Consider the following 18504-nt stretch of genomic DNA (forward strand, 5'->3'; position numbering starts at 1 on the left):
TGATCAGTTTACCTTGCGCTGCCACATAGCTATTCAGCTATTACTAAAACGTTTTGTTTAAATGCAACTATTAGGGATGTATATTATCATTCATAATAGTAAGTAGTACATAGTAAAATGTACATTGACATTCATCGTAATAGTAAGTAGTTTGCCAAAGGCTTATATAGGGCTCCTATCATAAAACATTTTAGGCCACTGACCTTGTAAGTTATCACTCCTTTTCTTTCTATGGAGGAACTTTGCTGCTATAGTCATAAAGATTTTACAAAAGATCATTGGTTTAATCTGTCTTCCAAAAAATAATAATCCCATGCAACAAACACAAGGGTTTGTAGAGACAGAGAAAGCAATATTCTTGGTAAGCAAACCACATTTAAAGTGTATGAGATAGAGCCATATTAGTGCATGCTACAGTACATATGCAATCTTGGTGTGGTTTTGCCTGGACAGGAGGCACCACACACTAAAGACCTGATAATGCTACAGGTGGACAGTTGCAGGACATGTAGCAACCATCACTTAAACTTGGTCAAATGCTAGACTATCATTGCTTTCTGTGGCTTTGTGTTCACTTCAACTCCACTTTACTGGAAACTGGCCACAGTTACTGCAGCCTTCCTCAACCTTCTGCCCTTCAGATGTGTTTGCCTACAACTCCCATGATGCCCAGCAAGTACAGCCATTGGCTATGCTGGCTGGGGGCAATGGGGTTGTAGTCCAACACAACTGGAGGGCAAAAGATTGGGTAAGGCTGAGTTACTGCAACTATCACAGCTAGAAAGAGTAATGCACAAACATGAGAATTGCTGGGGACTCCTCACCCACTGTTTTTCCACATTCATGAGGGCTAGACAGTGTGTATGTGCATCGAAAGGGATAGGTAGCTTCAAATCTCATCTCTTTGGTACATGTACCCCAATGCATTTTTTGGGGGACTATAACTTCTTGAAACGATTAAGTTCAGATTTAGGTCTGAAATTTTATAAAAGTTAGCTTTTTAAAAAAAAAGAAAAAAAGAATTGGTTTAAGTACAGGGTACTAACACTGTATTTACTGGAAAAAGCTATGTTTTAAAGTTAAAATTTATTCTTTGTCATGGAAGAACATCTGATGCTTCTGCTTATAGCATATAGACCTGCTCTGATAAGGCCATTTTCTACCAGATAACCGTTCGAGGGTGTTTTGGAAGGACTGCATCCTGACTTGATGAAAGGCCTAGAAATAAATAGTCTCATCTGCACCTCATTTTAAATTTATTTATTTATTTATTACATTTCTATACCGCCCCATAGCCGGAGCTCTCTGGGTGGTTCACATTAAAGGTGCAGTCCTATGAGCACTTACTTGGAGGTAAGCCCCAGTGAAATCAATAAGACTTGAAAACAGTCATAGGATCAGGTTGCATGACTTCATAGTTATGAAAAAGTGAAACATTCCACAATTGCCTTGCATCTTTAAAGCATAATAATCAGTGTAAATGGCTGTAATTCAAATTCCTGCATGACTAGATCTGCTACTGCTTGCTATAGGCAATGAGACAGAAATTGAAATAAAATTAAACTAGCAACAATGCTTTAAAAATCATTGCAACCAACTTTGTAAATTGAGTATTAAGTAGGTAAAAATCACAACAGAAACACAAAAGAGGAAGGTATGGACTTTATTATATAGGGTGGTTCAAATTTAGTTTCTCCTTAATGAACAGCTTAAAATGAAATAGCAAGTAAAAAAATTGTTCTGGTTTGAAAAAGAATGAAATAACATTTTTATTTTCTTAAGCACATTTGTCATGTTTTAAGTTACAGGGCAGTCAGTTTAAAAAATACCCATTAGGGTCAAAACATTACATTATTTTTAATCCTGCTTTTAGTGCCTGAGCTTCTGTTGAAAGAAGCAGTAGAGAACTTCCTAATTGTATCATGGAGGTCACTCATTCACAATTAGGATTACATGTGTTTTGTTTTGTAAATGAGCATCCCTGTACCCTAGACAAAGTCTTCCCCTTTCAGATTACAACATGATACTGTTATTACAGAAAAGGCACCGCACCATTTTTAAACACCAGGCTTATAGTGCAATATGCCACTAATGCACACACATACACACACAGAGACTTTCTAACAGAGTAAGAAAAACACTTTGTTTTGATGCAAGCATCAGATAAAGAGCTACACTCATGGTAGCTCATTCTCCTTGATTAAAGACAGCTTAAATCCAGAGTACAGAAGCCTTCTCTAACCTGTTGCACTATAGATGTGTTGCAATATAACTCCCATCATCTCTAGTCACCATGGCCATTGGATCCATGGTCCAACACATCTACAGGGCACAAACTTGGGGAAAGCTACTCTATAGGAAGCTGAAACTGATTCCATGAATACTTCTTGTGCAACTTGTATAGACAATTTGCAGCTGCATTGCACTCATTCAACACTGTCTCTTCACAGTTGTAGTAGAGGAATGTCACTGTTTACAATTGTCAAAGGATGACTGGTGATTTCCTCCAGGTAAGTTTACCTATAGAACTAGAATATATTAAGGGCATGAGGCAGGAAATGTAAATTGTGGACGGCAAACAGATGGGATTGGCTTGTGATGCAGCCACAGAACTCTTACAGAAATTCTCAACAAGTTGTCCAGAGGTTAAGAGAAACATGCATATTGCTTCTTGCTTTCCCCTTTGAGTCACAGAATAATACCAAACTTTACTAGTATGGAGGATTTTTTTAAAATATCCTTTGAAATGACACGGAGCTTTGTTTTTCAATAACAAGTCCCAGAAAAATGTTTGCTAATGCAGTCACTATATATAATGTCTTCTTTTGCATCTAAGTTTTTCAAGTATAAGTCAAAAATTGCACCTTTTATATCACTGATAACTAACACTGAGATCACAACGATCTCTCCTGCTTTCCAGGCTGAAAAGCATTCGGTGGCTTTTTATTACTCTAGCCACAATTACAGTTAATATTTCCCGTATCTCTAGATAGAGGTGTGGGGCAGCAACAGAATGAGATGATTACTACATGCTGCTTTTAATTTCAAGTGTGCATTTTTTTTAAAGCAAGAGCTTGACAAAATTTTTAGTTGTCTGGGTTAGACATTGTCAGCATCTTGAACAGTATTTTTAAAAAATATGGTGCAGGGGGACGGGCATCTTCAGATCTTAATAAAACCACTTGTACAAGAGACATCAGTTAAACTCGCTAAGCGCCTGCGCTGACACTGGGCCCTGCCAACATCTTAGATCCTTGAGTGTGGGGCCAATTGCTGCATTGTTATCGCGCCAGTCATCACGCATCCAATGGAAAAACCAGCCGAGTGCCTCTGTTCATAACTTCAGGTGCTTCTGTTCCCAGATCACATTCCAAGGCCGCCTCTGAGCTACTTTTTGTCTTCCTGCCATCAAGGCTGGTAATAGCAGCATGTGAGCCAGAGGACCCATTAGCAGTTATTGTCGTGTCTCCAAATGTCAATGTCAGGTCACTGTCATTCAGGATAAAATCAGAATCTTCGTCTCTAAGCTGCTCTTGGTTCTGAAAAAATGTTCAGGGCATTTTGAAAGAGAATAGCACAGGCATCCAATATTTACTGGGCGGAATGACTCAATAATACAACTAAACATGCTGCAGGATGTTAAAGGTTTTAAGATAAACCTATGTAGATTTATGGCTGAAATCCTGCACACAATGATACTGCTTAATATCCACAGATTTCAATCAGGTTTAAGCAATCTGCATGCAGGGTTACAGCTACGTTTTTTAAAGAAATAACTTCCCATTCAACAGCTCTAGAAAGCAGTGTCTTAAGACCTAAGTGTTGTGTCCATGTGCAAGAGCCAGAAATATACCTATGCTGTGTCCATTTATTCTTCCGTGACATTATTATTATTATTATTATTATTATTATTATTATTATTATTATTATTATTATTATTATTCTGCCTTTTGCCCAATACTGGGCCTCAAGGTGGCCTTACAAAGTTTAAAACATACATTGTAAAACCTAGGAAAAGAAATGTACAAAAAAATAAATAAATAAAATACACGACAAAATTATATATCATTAACATAGATGGAGGACCAGATTATTCTCCAAAGGCCTGCTGGAACAAACAAGTTTTAGCCTGCTTCTGAAAGCCCATCAAGGAGGGAGCCAGTCTAGCTTCCCTGGGAAGAGAGTTCCAAAGCACTGGAGCAGCCACCGAGAAGGCCCTCTCCCATGTTCCCACCAAGTGTGCCTATGAAGATGGTGGGACTGAAAGAAGGGCTTCTCCAGAAGATCTCAAAGCACGGGCAGGCTCATAAGGGAGAATAAGGTCTTTCAAATAACCTGGACCCAAGCCATATAGGGCTTTATATGGAATAAAATATAGAATCTAATAACTGATCAGCACTTTGATAGTGCTGCCTACTCTCTTCTTTGTTGAACCCGCCCTATCAATGCTAAGTCACATCATCCCTAGGCCTTGTGTACTAATACTATTGCCTTTCTGAGAATTTGGAATGCTAACATTCCACAACAAATGGCTACGGAAGCCCAATTTCAAATCAACTGCAGCCACAGCTCCTTCAGTCAATAACCACAGATATTTCAAAGAGTTCAGCTTTTTTTATCAGGGTTTGTGCTGTTGTCAAGTGTATATGATTGAACTTATTTCTTGTGGCCATTCCAGTGGTTTAGTCAGCAAGATTCAAGGGATCCAATGATGCATGGTGAAATGGGAAGGGTGGCTTACTTATTAGGCACTGTAATTTAGTCCTAGTGTAAAAAAGACAAATTATTAGGTCTGTAATTTCCTGAATATTTCTTCCTTTTTTCAAAGAGAGGCACTGTATTTTTTCTCTTCAGTCTTTCCAGTCCACACTAGGAGTGCCTTAATGGAAAAAGCTCTTGAACTTCTTTACTAAGTTCTCCCTTTACTAAGCTGGATTTATCCTAGATCAAGCTATAATTTGAAGCCCACACTATATAACCTCAGGGGCATAAATGTCATTTTACAAAGCAAGCACCAGCACCCAGATTGACAGCTTTGCTTAATATGCATGCTCAGGATTACACTGCCTTAAGTGAAAGGGACATGTGAATACTTCAGATGGAGCCTCAGTAATCTGAAACATTCTTTTGAAAGAGGCCAGAAAAGCAATCCATGTGGATCCCTGGGGACTTGAATATCTTCCAAAAATAACCCTGAACTGGCCTCTCTGATTCCTTACATTCTTACAGATAAGATCTCTTAAATTCACTGGAGCAATATTTGCTTCACTTTTACTCATCCCATTAACGAACAACCAGTACTAATCCTGCGACTGAGACATTCCCAGACTCAAACTGTACCACAGTAGCCACATGCATTTTGCTCAGCTTACATAATATTGTTCTGCAAGTTGTACTGAACTGTGTCTTGGAGTGTGAGTGGATGGGATAGAAAATTGCTTGGAGGACGGAATGTTAAGGTAAGATGTTGGGCGAGTCTACCACAGAGTGGAATGTTGGGGAAGGAACAGTTGGGATTTGTCAGTTAAAGCAGTTAGTGGGTCTGGAACCAGGGTGCAGGGATGAAGAAGTGCAGGTCTTGGGAAGGAGATCCCCTGTTTTGAAAATGGCCTGACTTAGAGCGTCATCAGACACGGGAAAATCGCATTTCCCTACTGTCACTTTTCTGTCCCACAACAGTGATGAGCAGCTTCCTCTTACTGCACATGGGGAAGAAAGAGGACGCGAACAACAACCACGAGGCCCATTCACTGGGAGTTTTACGCCACTGCTTCTCCTGCACACAGCAAGAAATGGTGGCACATTTCACTACAGCTAAAGAAGTTGAATTTTCCAGGTCTTTTTTATGACAGGAAAACGAGCAGCAGGGGCGGGAGGCGTATGGTGTCGTGAAAAGGACCCGTGAAAATCTGTGAGCGCCCAGCAACGAGCGTTCTATAAAACACTCTGATGATGTTCTATGTATTATGCAGTTTCCTATACTATTCTCTGCTAACTTGAGTCAAATGCAGGTATTAGACTAATAAGTGTTACCTAGACTCACTGCCCTGGTTGATTACCGAACAAATTAAAAAACATGGATCAGTGGTACTTATACATGTCTGGAAATCAGCCTGTTCTTCTCCTATGATCCATTTAAATTCAATCTGCTCTACCTGTTTACCCAGTAACCAGCAGCTATATATTTCAGCCCCTTGTACCCTGCAGGCTTGGGGGATCCTCCAAGAATAGTATGGGAAGTGGCACTGTGGGCTGCAAGGGGAGAGCGGATTGGCAAGGATCTCTCCACTGGATCAAAAGCTTCCATGGATGGAAGGAGCCCTTCTAGTCGAGGAAGGTTAAACCCATATATATGTGTGCACACGCGCATGTACATGTCTATACATTATATATAGCCCATACAGAATCCCACTCGCTATGTAAATGACCATATACAGGTTTTTTGTTTGTTTTTAGGAAGTGAGTCTCGCTCTCACCCAGATGAAAAAAGCTTACTTTCAATAACTTTATTAGAGCTGCAGTGATTTATAGAAACTGAAGAGCTGGCTCTTTGCATGAGGTTAATCTTAAGAGCATGCTGCCTATTTAAATGGCTCAAAAACAGTGTAACAGTTTGGTTACTGGACCATTCATTTCTCTCTCTCTCTCTCTCTCTCTCTCTCCTGACACTAACAAAAATCTCTCTGCTAATTAAAAAAATTAGTGTACAACAAAGATACACTTACCTCATAAACCTGGGGACTAGTCAAACAACGTGCTATCAATCCACAGCAACTTGGAAGAGTTGTAGTTAGCGGAGGGCCACTGTGTGTGAGAATGGGCTTGAGGTAACTTTTAACATGTAATTAAGGAAAAGGAAGACCTTTCAATTCAAACCTACCCTAAACCTACATCCAGGAAAATTTTGAGCAAAGGGATTAGGGGCTTGGAGCCAATCTACATGTCCACACAGAAAAAGCTGGAAATGACCTTTGTTAATCCACACCACTGTAAAAAGTATATCTTGGATCTGTGCCCCAGTGCCAACCATAACCAGGAACAAACTATACTCTTCATACCATAAAGAAGAACATAAAGTGTCATGATACATGTAGCAGCAGTGGCTTGAAGAAGCCATCGAAGGCGGCCAGTTTTTCCAGTACTGCCAATGACTTCTTTAGCATCTTGCCACTACTTAGGCCATTTGCGAGCTGTAAATAAGAATGGCCTTCATTCCACAACTTCTTTTGCTGGAATACATGGGGACTGCTCATGTATTCCAGCAAGAACTAGCCAAAGAGTTGACAGCTCCACTTGTCCACAGTTGGTTGTAACAGCTTGGAAAGGATACTTGTGGTCAAAGCTATACCAGAGCCTGAAGATCCAAACAGTTTCCTTTTTTGTCCGGTTTGTTCGATCTTCTTCTGGACCATCCTGAAAAGGAGAGGACTTTTTTGTTACATAGAATACAAAGGGGTTAAGCAAAATGCTCCTAAAGGTGAGTGAATGCCTTTTCGAGCAGCAGTTCTTGAGCTATGTTTGGTGAGCATTATCAAATAAAGCAACATGGTGGTTTGATCCCCTGCAAGTCCAAACTGAAGACTTCATTTGGTAGTCCTCACTTTCATTTGGCAACCATAGAAAATGGAGATTATATGTTGACCATTGCAAAGGAAAATGAAGCATTGGTACTTACTGAGAAGGTGCATTCTGAGTTGGTGTGCAGAAGGAATCCAACAATGGGTTAACTCTATCGCTTAGGAAAAGTGGGGACCATGTGATCAATTTCTGAAAGATATATCAGTCCCAGGCTCCTCCCTGCCCCAATTCTATCCATGGCTACAGTTCAAAGACAGAAAATAAATCACTATTTCAAGTCTGAATTGGAAGAAAATCATGGGTGAGTAAACAGTTTGACAGAGGCAGGAATTGCATAGGAGCAGTGGTGAAATAGGGGGTGGTCTGGATGCCTTCTGCACACCAACCCTCAAGGCACCTTCATGGTAAGTACCAATGTCCTGTTCTTCAGTTTGGTGTGAGGAAGGAATCCACAAAGGGATATGCTAAAGCTATTGTCCAATTAGGGTGGGAAAACAAACACAAAGTCTATTGTGATACAACTGCCTTCTGAAGGACTCTCCTGCCAAAGAGACATTCCTCAAGGCATATGTATCAATTTTAGCGCCTAGTAAAAGAATTTGGGTTTGCCCAAGTTTTCGCCTTGCACATCTCAGCTAAAGATGGATTCGAGCTTAGGGATGCTAGAGTGACTGCTGACCTACTTGAGTGTTCTTTGACCTTAGAAAGCCTCACATGCTGAGAATATGTATGCTTTTAACTACCTATCTAGGGTGGGTCTAGATCCTTTCTTCCACATGGAGGTGGGGTGGAAAGTAATGAATAGTTATCCTGATAGTCTGAAGGACTTCATGCATTGATACAGATTTTAAGTGCTCTGCATACATCCAGCTTATGCAGTCCTTCAAGAGATGACATGGTGGAAGGAAGAACTAACACCTGACACCTGTGGAATGAGGTATTCTTAGGGCGATGCTTGTGTGAAAAATCTTAGGAGGGTGGTTGCATCTTTCTTTCCTTGGAAGGGATTTTTCCATTCCCCCTCTGGGAGTGTGTGTGTGTGTGTGTGTGTGTGTGTGTGTGTGTGTGTGTGTGTGTGAAGAATTAGGGAAAGGAACCTCGCTGATGGGCTGGTTTAGGTTCTGGAACCACAGCTGCCCCTCTTGATAAGGGCAGTTGTTTGACTCCACATGGCCTAGAGACATGGATTGCTTTAGGGAACAATGGGAGGAAATCATCTTTGTTAAAGAATCTGTCTGGCCTGGCATTTTCTATTGTTCCCATATCTGACCCGTTCTTCCTCTTTCCATTTTAAATTGACTTCCTGAAATGAATGTTCAGTTAAATTAGTTAAGGCAGCTGTCGTAAGTTGGAGATGGCTGGCTTATCCTTGTAGGAAAAGCTCTAAATAGGAGGTGGAGTTTGCTCATTAAGCTCCAGTCCTGAGTTAGAGGAGGAAGGCAGGAAGTGCTATCATTTAGGTGCTCCACATCTAAACCACTACGTAAATGGGCACCACATGTTTGGTGAGAATTTCCCAAGGGGGGCACGCAATTCTCACCCTGATGGTGGTGTTGGCGGAGGATCTGTGCATCTGCTTAGCTTGGTCCACTTTCTCTTCCTATGAGCCCAAAAAAAGGAGGGGGGGAACTAGACAGCAAGCCTGTAAAAACGACAAGTCCATGTCAGCTTTGTCAGGAATGGCTTTGGACAGAATCCTGACTGTGACATGGCTTTGGTCTTTTTTATAGGCTTGCTGCCTGCTCTTCATTTTGCTGGAGGACCCATAATGAAATGAAAGTGAAAGGGAGGAGGAAGGGGGTATTATTGGGTGGTGGTTTGGCAGCGAAAAGGATTTGAGAATTGAAGTTAAGGGAAAGAAAGATAACAGTTCATGTACTATAATAGTAACAGTAGGCTCTTGAATAGCTGAGGAGATATGAGAGAGCTCTATCTTGGGCAAAAAGCAGGGATGAACTGGGGCAGGAAGCATCCTGGGAGTGGTATATCATTCAGAAATTTGTCACATAGTCCCTGCTTTCCATGGGTGGTGGAGTTAAACCCATTGTTGGATGCCTTTCTTATACGAACTTGGAGGAAGGGAAGCAAACGTACTGTTTCAATTGGCTATGGGAATGATAGAACGACAATATAATTGGGTGGCATTCCTGAGATGGGATTTGACAGTGGGTTTCTGAGAACGGTTGGAGGGAGATTGGAAGATTCATTTAGGGCAGTTTGAAGTTGGGGGTAAAGAAAAAGTCAGGAGCTCAAGGAGGTGGCATTTGAGCAGGTGGCAATACCAGTTCTTACGACAGGACACTTTGACTTTGCCACATATAAACTCAGAAGAGTCATCTCTCACTCTGAAAAGCAGTAAAGCACATCAACAAAATACAATTGATAGCAAAGTTAACATGGTCAAACTGAGTGAACAGAATGGATCTCACCAGAGTGAAGTTCCAGCATGTGGTCATGTAACCAGGTTTCCACATTTCTCTGCTAATAGTGGTGGAGAAGTGTTGGGGCACATCACTATGCTGAGGTACAATGACCTCAGAGTTCTCTTGGTTCCTGAAACTTTCAGGTCTGGGATGGAGAAGCAGAGCCTCACTCAGGAATTTTCTCTTTGGAGTCTTGCTCTCACAGCTGAAAATTTATCTTCTGCACTGTGCACGTTATTGGATGTAGAAATCCTTGTCTCCAGTTCCCCAGTTTACTTACATCCTAGGAAGCACTTGACCTTTAGTCCAGCTGCTCAGGATTGTGTATGCCACAAATCATAAAATATGATGGCCAATAGGGTTGTCACAGGTCATGGGGGGTGGGGAAACCAAGCTAGACCTATCTAATGAACAGACACACATGCAATGTGTGTCCTTGTAAGTCTTCCATATTGGAAGGAATGGTAAAAATACCTAATGGAGGATCCACTTTATGCACATCTTTCAACAAGCAGGAATATTGAACCTTAAAAACAACATGTTTTGCCAAACAGATAAGCATAAATAAAAGGAAGCACTGCTTCACACAGGGCATAGTTAAATAATGGAATTCACTACCACGAGATTTGATGATGACCACCAATTTGGATGGCTCTAAAAGGGGGTTGGATAAATTCCTGGAGGAGAAGGCTATCAATGGCCTCTAGTTCTGATGGTTATGTGCTACCTCCAGTATCCAAGGCAGTAAGCCTGTGTGCACCAGTTACTGGGGAACATTGGTGGGAGGGTGCTGTTGCACCATGTCCTGCTTTGTTGGTCCCTGGTTGACAGCTGGTTGACCACTGGGTGAACAGAGTGCTGGACTAGATGGACCCTCAGTCTGATCCAGCATGGCACTTCTTTCGTGCATCCTTTTGAGTGGTTTTGAAAACATTTTCCATTTAAAAAGGGTCTCTGAATTTGTCCACATCTTTCTAAATTCTGGTTACTTACACTTAACCTGAGCTGTAAGCCTCTCATTTCCTATGAGAAACAGGAGGATTTGAAACACAGAGATGCAAAAATACACTGATAGTAGATTGAACATCATCTCAAAGCTGTTCAGGAAAAAAAGCATTACTTTTTCCTCTAATAATCTAAGTAAGTTACCACTGCCTTGGGGGATTTGATAAATGCCAGATCAGACTTGGCTTCAGTAGTGTTAACATGTTAAATGTAATCCTTTTAATGCAATCGCAGAACCACAAAGTGATTAGGCCACCTGTTTTTTCCAGCTGTTATTTGATTTTAGTTCTGGTTCCTGTTTTGCCCTGTAGCTAAAGGTCTGCTGAGCCAAGTTGCAGGGAGGGGGATCCAAACAGAGATTAAGTTAGGTTTCCCACTTGTCAAACAATTCTTGACAGTATCAAGGGAAAGTAAAATAGGCATGTTTGTTCTATCCAAGTACCTCCATTACTTAAAAAATAACTCCCACCTATTAAAAAAAAAGCTTCATGATCTAGAACATCACAATGGACTTGGTTAACTTAGGTATGCTATATTTACTTGTTACGTTTTTAGTCCGGCCCAGTTTTCTGGGCTGATTACATAATAAAATAAATAAGCAAGAGGTGGTGGAGGAACTGGGTCTTCTTTTGAGGGATACCTGTAATCATGCCATGCCATGCACAGGGATGCTGCTGGGGGCTTGTCTATACCCTCTACATACCCCATCGTGGCTGTGCAGTTGCACCCATTGTTTATATGATGCAGCCACCAACTCACAGCCACATTGTGCTATTCCCAGCAAAACTGCACGTAAATACAATGAGCTGTAGCAGCATAGATGCACTGCTACAGGCTTTCAAAGTTGCGGAGATTTGCCAGAGAACGAAAAAAGATTTTCACAGTTTTCAGTCCTTTGATTTGCTGCCCATTACCACCATCTGACAACGGTGCTGCAATTTTTCCTGGCTGGATAGCCCACACTCACTCCTGCCGTATAACCCTATTGGTGCTGCTTCTTAACTTAACTCACAGGTGTGAGGATAAGGGTAGAGAGACACTTGTAAGCCACTCTAAACTCATTGAAGGAAAGTTGGGATTTAAAAAATTAAATGCAAAAATTATAGGTCATAATTGGAAAGGAATTGCAAAGTGTTTTAGCCTTGCCATCATTCTCTCTTGGCTCACTATGACTAAACTGAACATGTAAACTTGGTCTTGACTCCTAATCTATTAATGTACAATTATAAAATATATTAGCAGAAATGTATTTTAAAGCTCTGTCATACATGCATATTAAGAAGTAATATCATGCTCTTGTTTACACTAGGGGTGGGCAACTTAAGGCCCTCTAGATATTTTGGCCTATAATTCCCACATGCCATGCTACATCAGGAAATCCATTGTCTGTCCTGGGCGACACTCAGGAGAGGAAGCTCAGTGTGGTCAAGATAGTTGGGTCACATCTGAAACTTAAGGTTAAGTTTCAGGACCTTGGTCAGCAATCCTGGGCCTAGAGAACTAACAAGCTATTCCAGCTGAGTCTGGGAGCAACTGGCAGGCTTTTATAGTCAGGCAGGAGAATTTCTCTGGAAACTCCACCCCTTCAGGTACTGCATCTGGCTGTTAAAGGGCCAGTAAACTTTTCCTATGGAATGAAGGTTGGAGGAAAGGGGAGTCAACTGGGAACTACTCCCCAGGGTCTCCCTGTTCACTATAGCAATCCAAAGCCCACTCTTCAGAGTCAGAAGGTAGTGGCACGTCTTGGGGGTTGTGTGGACAAAATATGGAGTCCAAGGCACTTCAGAAGGAGCAGGAACTAGTTTCGATGCCTCATCAGAGTCACTGACTCATGAGGCTTCAGTTTCTAAGGGATGCCTGTCCTGGGCCATGACACTATGATGCCCACATTAGCTCCTAGCTAGGGATGATGGGACTTATAGGCCAAAACATCTGGAGGGCCACAAGTTGCCCACTACTGGTTTACACAATCAAATGAACGGGGGCAAATTATCAACCCCTAATTATCTTGTGCCTTTTTATATTTCTGTATATTAACTCCACTGCATAACTGTGATGATATATCATTCTGTACAATCTACTATTGTGTTTTCTAGATTATATTGCTGTTTCATTAATAGTGCATACAACTATGTTATATGTTATTCTGTAATTACTATTGTGTAGTTTTCCAGTTCGTATTGCTGTATTATTAACAGTATTTTCCACTTCCACGTTTGTGGATTGTGCATTAGTATTCTATAGTGTTCTTTAAAGTATTGATATTTTCACAACCCCTTCTTTTATATGTATTGTGGTATTAGGCCATTCCATGAACTATTAGGACACTGTTTCTTTAAGGAATTCTCCACATCACAGGCACACGCCTTTCTGGGGGATCCACTCCTACTTATGTTCCTTCTGTGAGGGCTCCTCTCTCTGTTTCTTATCCATATGATCAGAGGCAGCAAATAAGAGGCCCTATGGATATTTGAATTCTGCATACAATTAGTAGACAAAGAACTTTAACTCAAAACATTTTAGTATAGCTGCAATTTGTGGTGGTGGCATTTCAACATCATTGACCTGTTGAGAAAGTTAAATACTCACTCCTTGTAAGACTTGAAAGCTGTCATTAGTGGGTGGTGGGTCTTGATCTGGATCAACTCCAACTCTGTACAAACATCAAGGGGGAGGGGAAGCACACTGTGAGGTTAGGAGAACTTGAAATGCCCTCTAAACTGGGTTCAATGCCATTATAAAAGGTGTCTGAACACAGCAGGAAAACATCATGGATGTGCATCTATGGTGCTAAACACTTCAGAAAGTGTCCTGTAATGCACAATGTTTAGCAGCTACTTTTGTCATGTAATTTCCTGGTTAATGCTCCTATTCCAAGACTGATTATTTAAAGTTCAATACTTATGCCAAGACCCTAAGTCTTGGGGAAAATATAACTTTGTAAAGCTGGGGTGTGTGTGTGTGTGTGTGTGTGTGAGTGAGAGAGAGAGAGAGAGAGAGAGAGAGAGAGAGAGAGAATGCCAATTGCCATGACCAGTACCTTGGAACATTACATCGAATTTGTTTTCTATATAACAACTCATTAATGTATTTATAGACATACTAAAGAACCCTGAGGTATGTGTATAATAGCTGGATTACAGTTTCTATCCTAAGTACTGTTAAACTGGTATGGATTTAGGACATGGGCTCTTTGGCCAGGCATAGTGGGAAATTAGTATAAACAGTTAAAAAGCAGGGCTTCCTCTTACATTATGATCCAAAATCAGCCCTGGAATGTAGAAAGAGTGATATGAAAGCACTACCACTATAGAGACTGGATCAATTTGGTACTGGCTCATGACTAGGGAATGAAGAAGCTGGGAACTATTCGCTTCCCCCTACCCCCCCCCCCCCAAGGCCGATGCCAGTTGTGGCCTTAAAGACTCTCTTGGATTAAGAAGGCCTTTAATTGGTGCAGGGTGGGGGAGGCAAAGCACTTTCCAGGGCAATTGGCCTGGGGAAATTTTGTTTCTACCCCCTCCCGCTGATGGGGGCCTTAAAGGCCTGTTAATAAGGCAAAAGGCCCCCACTGGTGGGGGTGGGAGAGAAAAGCAATTTCTGCAAAGCTGGGGAAATTGCATATTTTCTAAGATATGCAATTTCCCCAGCACTGAGAAATTTTGTATTTCCACCAGCTGCATTAATGGTGGTTGCCCACCATTAGCACAGTAGGGGAAAGGACAAAGGCCGCATGCAGGTCAGAACGGAAGAGAGTTTCGTCTGTACTTACACTCCCTTTTCCTGCAGGCACAGTGATGGGGCAAAAATCCACCTGGCAAGTCCATTGGGGCCTGGGAGGGCTGGACACATGGGGGTTCGCTGCCCTCATGGGCCCAGGCAGATTTTCGACCCATCGATACTCACGACTGGCTTGAAAGAGTTTTGAAGTCTCAGGTAATTAATGAGATTAGTTGCAGAGCAGCACCAAAAACTTAAGATCCAGATAAATAGAAAACTAAGAAGAGGAGATTGCAAGAAAGTAGATCACAAGCATATTTCTCTTCAAGGTAGTACACATTTTGAAACATGGCAAGGAAAAGCTTGTAGTAGCAGCAGCAGCAGTAAAGTCTATCAGTGACCCAGCAGAACGCAGCAAATAAACCCAACAGAGTACAGATGTGGTGCTGGGGATCTTCAACTATGGCAAACCTCTTAAGCTGATACGTTTTAGTGGATCCAGTATACGAACATTCTTGCAACCATCCTGAATAATTCAGTCACACCAGTCACTTTGAACATGAACACCTCTCTTAATTAAATTTCTCCTACTTCTAATTACCATATTTTTTTCATTGCCTGAAGAGCTAACAATTACCCAAACCAGATCTTCAATTAACTTTTAATATCATTAACCTTTAATGTTTGTGGCTTAGGTGATTGCTAGCTGGTTAATTTTTTTTGCACTATTTGAAACTGGTATCATACATTAAAACCTACCATACCATGGATATGTAAACCCATTCCACAAGAACTTTCAGTTCCCCATATAAATGTATTTGTTATCCTCAAACCTTATTCATATACTTGGTCACTGTTTGAATCAAACGAACAGCTGCAGATCAGTATAATTCCATACCAAATTGTGCCCGGCCACCCCCCAAAAAATCCCACTCCTCTTAATGCAAAATAAAGGAGATTCTCATTGCTTGGATGTTCCAAAAGGCAGTTATGAGATCAGATCTATTACTAGGAAGTCAACGTAAGTCCATCTTTTGCATAAATTCTGCTCAAGAGACAAATATTCACCTCCAGTATTGAATCGACTTGCTTTAACAAAATATTTTCTATACCTGGGGTCTCCAACATGGCGCCTGCAGCCACCTCTCTTAGCACCCACCAGGTTCCTGCCCCTCCTGATTTTAATTAATACATTTAAAAATTATTTACTTATTTGGGAGGCTGGCATACTACGAAGCAAAGTTCTGCCCTCCAGAACCATCTTCATTTGGTTTTAAAAGAGTGGTTTGCTGTTTTAGGTCTCAAGTCCCATCTCTGCCTTGTACATTGCTTCTTGGGCAAGTTTTCTATTTGTCTCACCAGTTGCCTTCTGGGAAATTAGTGTTCTGTAACTGACCATGCCATAGACTCTAGTGTAGAGTCTATATCACAACGAAGAATGAAATTCATTGGGCTTCCCAAAAAAAAGCCCAGCAAAATGAGCAAGTAATGATTTAATCAAAGTGTGTGTTGGGGAAAGTAGCAAATGTGAAATTGCAAGACATCCTTAAATACATGTGTTTGTAGGCTTTTGCTCTCTTTTTAATTTCTAGATAGTATGGAGAACAGCAAGTGCATCCTTTCTACCACCAAGAACCGAAAATTGCTGAAAACACCAGGAAGGCTGTAAAGTCTTCTGCAGCATTAGGAGAAAGCATGCAAGAGCACACAGAGAACGCACAAACTTTAGGTTAGAAAGATGAAGAAAGCCAAGCATCAGGTAAAGCTTGTTACCAATGGAGCTATATTGTCACCTGAAGTACTGCCAGCGGCTTTCATTCATCTCTTCTACCGATGGAATGTGTTCGCCAACTCTAGTACAGCATAAGAATGGAATTTGTTTATTTATAGGCTTTATCCCACCGTTCAAAAAAAGAATTAAATCCCAGGATGGGTTTGCACGTACATAAAAAAAAGATAAAATCAATATAAACAGGTCAACAATATAAAAACCAACACAATAATAGAACACCCAACAATAAAAAAAAACTAGCTCAGTAAAAGCATCAGATAAAACAGCTAAAAGAGCATATTTTGGTCCCCTACAGAGTAGCTAGGCAAGAGCAGTCAAAGTTGCAGCTGCTGGTCTACGCAAGCCAGCAGAACTCTATTCCAAATTCTGCCTAGCAACTCCTTGCACACATAGCTGGATCCTACCCTAACCCTTCCAACGGCAGGCTCCCCAAGTGTCAAACACTGTGGCCATTGTGTGGCTGGGTGTGCAAGTTTTTCCACTGGAATTGTGGTGCATCACGTTAGGGGGGTGTTTGGTGTACAGTTCTGTCTCAGTACTGTGAACATCCAAGTTTTTATTTGCACTAGACACCGTCTTCCCCCCACCCCATTTCTGTTTACACCCATTGGCCTTCCAGGGTGGGATGGGTGACTCCTGACCTGGGGCTACTATGTATTATGAAGTTTGGGCCCAGGCTTGCAAGTCCTCATGGGATGCAAGCAAGGGATGACAGGAAACAGGAGGTGGGGAGGGAGGGTGGGGGATGAGCTAATCAATGCACAGTTGCTTAATAACCCACTTACAGTTGTTTATAATCCACTCACAGTTGGTTATTTAAGTGATTGTGTGGGGAATAACCACAAAATAACCAACTGTGAGTTGCTTATTAACCTACCGTTGACTATCAGGGCGTCCGATCATGGCCTAAGAGTGCAGTAAACAAAAAATAATACTGCAAATTGGCCAAAATTTGCCCAGTATATTAGAATTAGAAATGCACACAAAAGGGTGAGTTACTGTTGAATATACACAAGCTTAGACAGTTCATAACTATTAACTTCATCTGCCACATGTGAATTTCCTCTCTGTGCAAACCCCCAAATTAAAACAAAGCCAAACAAAACCACAAAAGATGCTTAAGAAAGGATCAGATAGCTGCTAGCTTTCAAAATCAACTCTTTGTAACACTTTCATGTTCATTAGATCTCTCATTCCAAAAGAACAACAAATTTTAGATGCAGTCTAGGTTCCTTGCTTCATTACAACTAGCAGGAAGTTTAAGTTTAAATGGTTTAAGATAGCCATTTCCTGCCACTGCCAGTGTTTTTTGGTTTCCTGATTCAAATCTCTTTTTTTTTTCTGAAAAAATGGTACAACTGCAGAAGATCTGAAGGTTGGATTTAAACTCTCCTATTTGTGCATTACTTAAATGTAACTGCAATCCATTAATTATAACAAGAATAGTTTGTTTTCAAGCATTTGCAGAAGATCTATCAGTAATACTGCTCCTAACTTCTCAAGCAACAAATATCTTCAGAGGAAGCCTCTTTGTCCTTGCCATGGCCTACGGAGTTCTATTTGATGGTTACATGGACACAAGCCTTGTCTGAAGTGGCGCCCACCCTAAAGAGTCATCACTCTATAGGGTGCTGATGTGTTTTAGGTGTTTGTTGAAAACATATCTGTTTACTTTGGCTTTGCTCTAGGCACAAGATATTGTTGAACCAACCTCCAATATGATATCATTGCATATTGATTTCTTTTTGTAAACTGCTTTGGGATTTATTCAAATGAAAAGCAGTATATAAATATTGCTAACAAATAAATATACATACACACAGAGAGATTTTAAATTCCTGGCTAGAACTTCAGTCAGACAAAATTCCTTCAAAACACAGTGCGGTACACTGTCAGAAAAGCAAGGTCAAGAATGGACTGTTTTTTATAGTGCCAATATCTCATGAGTAACTACTTCTCAGACCTCAGCTAGTATCCAGTATAGGG

General features: G+C 41.0%; 1 protein-coding gene across 3 annotated transcripts in view; it reads right to left on the minus strand.

The window, feature by feature from the left end:
* Positions 1 to 1647: 1647 nt before the first annotated feature.
* SLC9A7 (solute carrier family 9 member A7) overlaps positions 1648 to 18504 on the minus strand; it is a 55477-nt gene continuing 38620 nt past the window's right edge. For 2 of the 3 annotated variants that reach the window (XM_063126313.1, XM_063126314.1), the window contains exons 13-17: positions 16520 to 16579; positions 13596 to 13659; positions 7331 to 7413; positions 6726 to 6831; positions 1648 to 3539 (exon numbers count right to left, since the gene is read on the minus strand). In XM_063126313.1, coding sequence (XP_062982383.1) covers positions 3297 to 3539; positions 6726 to 6831; positions 7331 to 7413; positions 13596 to 13659; positions 16520 to 16579 — 556 coding nt within the window. In that variant the 3' untranslated portion in view covers positions 1648 to 3296. The remainder of the gene's footprint in view (positions 3540 to 6725; positions 6832 to 7330; positions 7414 to 13595; positions 13660 to 16519; positions 16580 to 18504) is intronic. The other variant, XM_063126316.1, reaches the window with a different exon arrangement.

The sequence above is a fragment of the Elgaria multicarinata genome, chromosome 5 (assembly GCF_023053635.1).
Source record: "Elgaria multicarinata webbii isolate HBS135686 ecotype San Diego chromosome 5, rElgMul1.1.pri, whole genome shotgun sequence".
In the NCBI taxonomy this organism is placed as follows: Eukaryota; Metazoa; Chordata; class Lepidosauria; order Squamata; family Anguidae; genus Elgaria; species Elgaria multicarinata.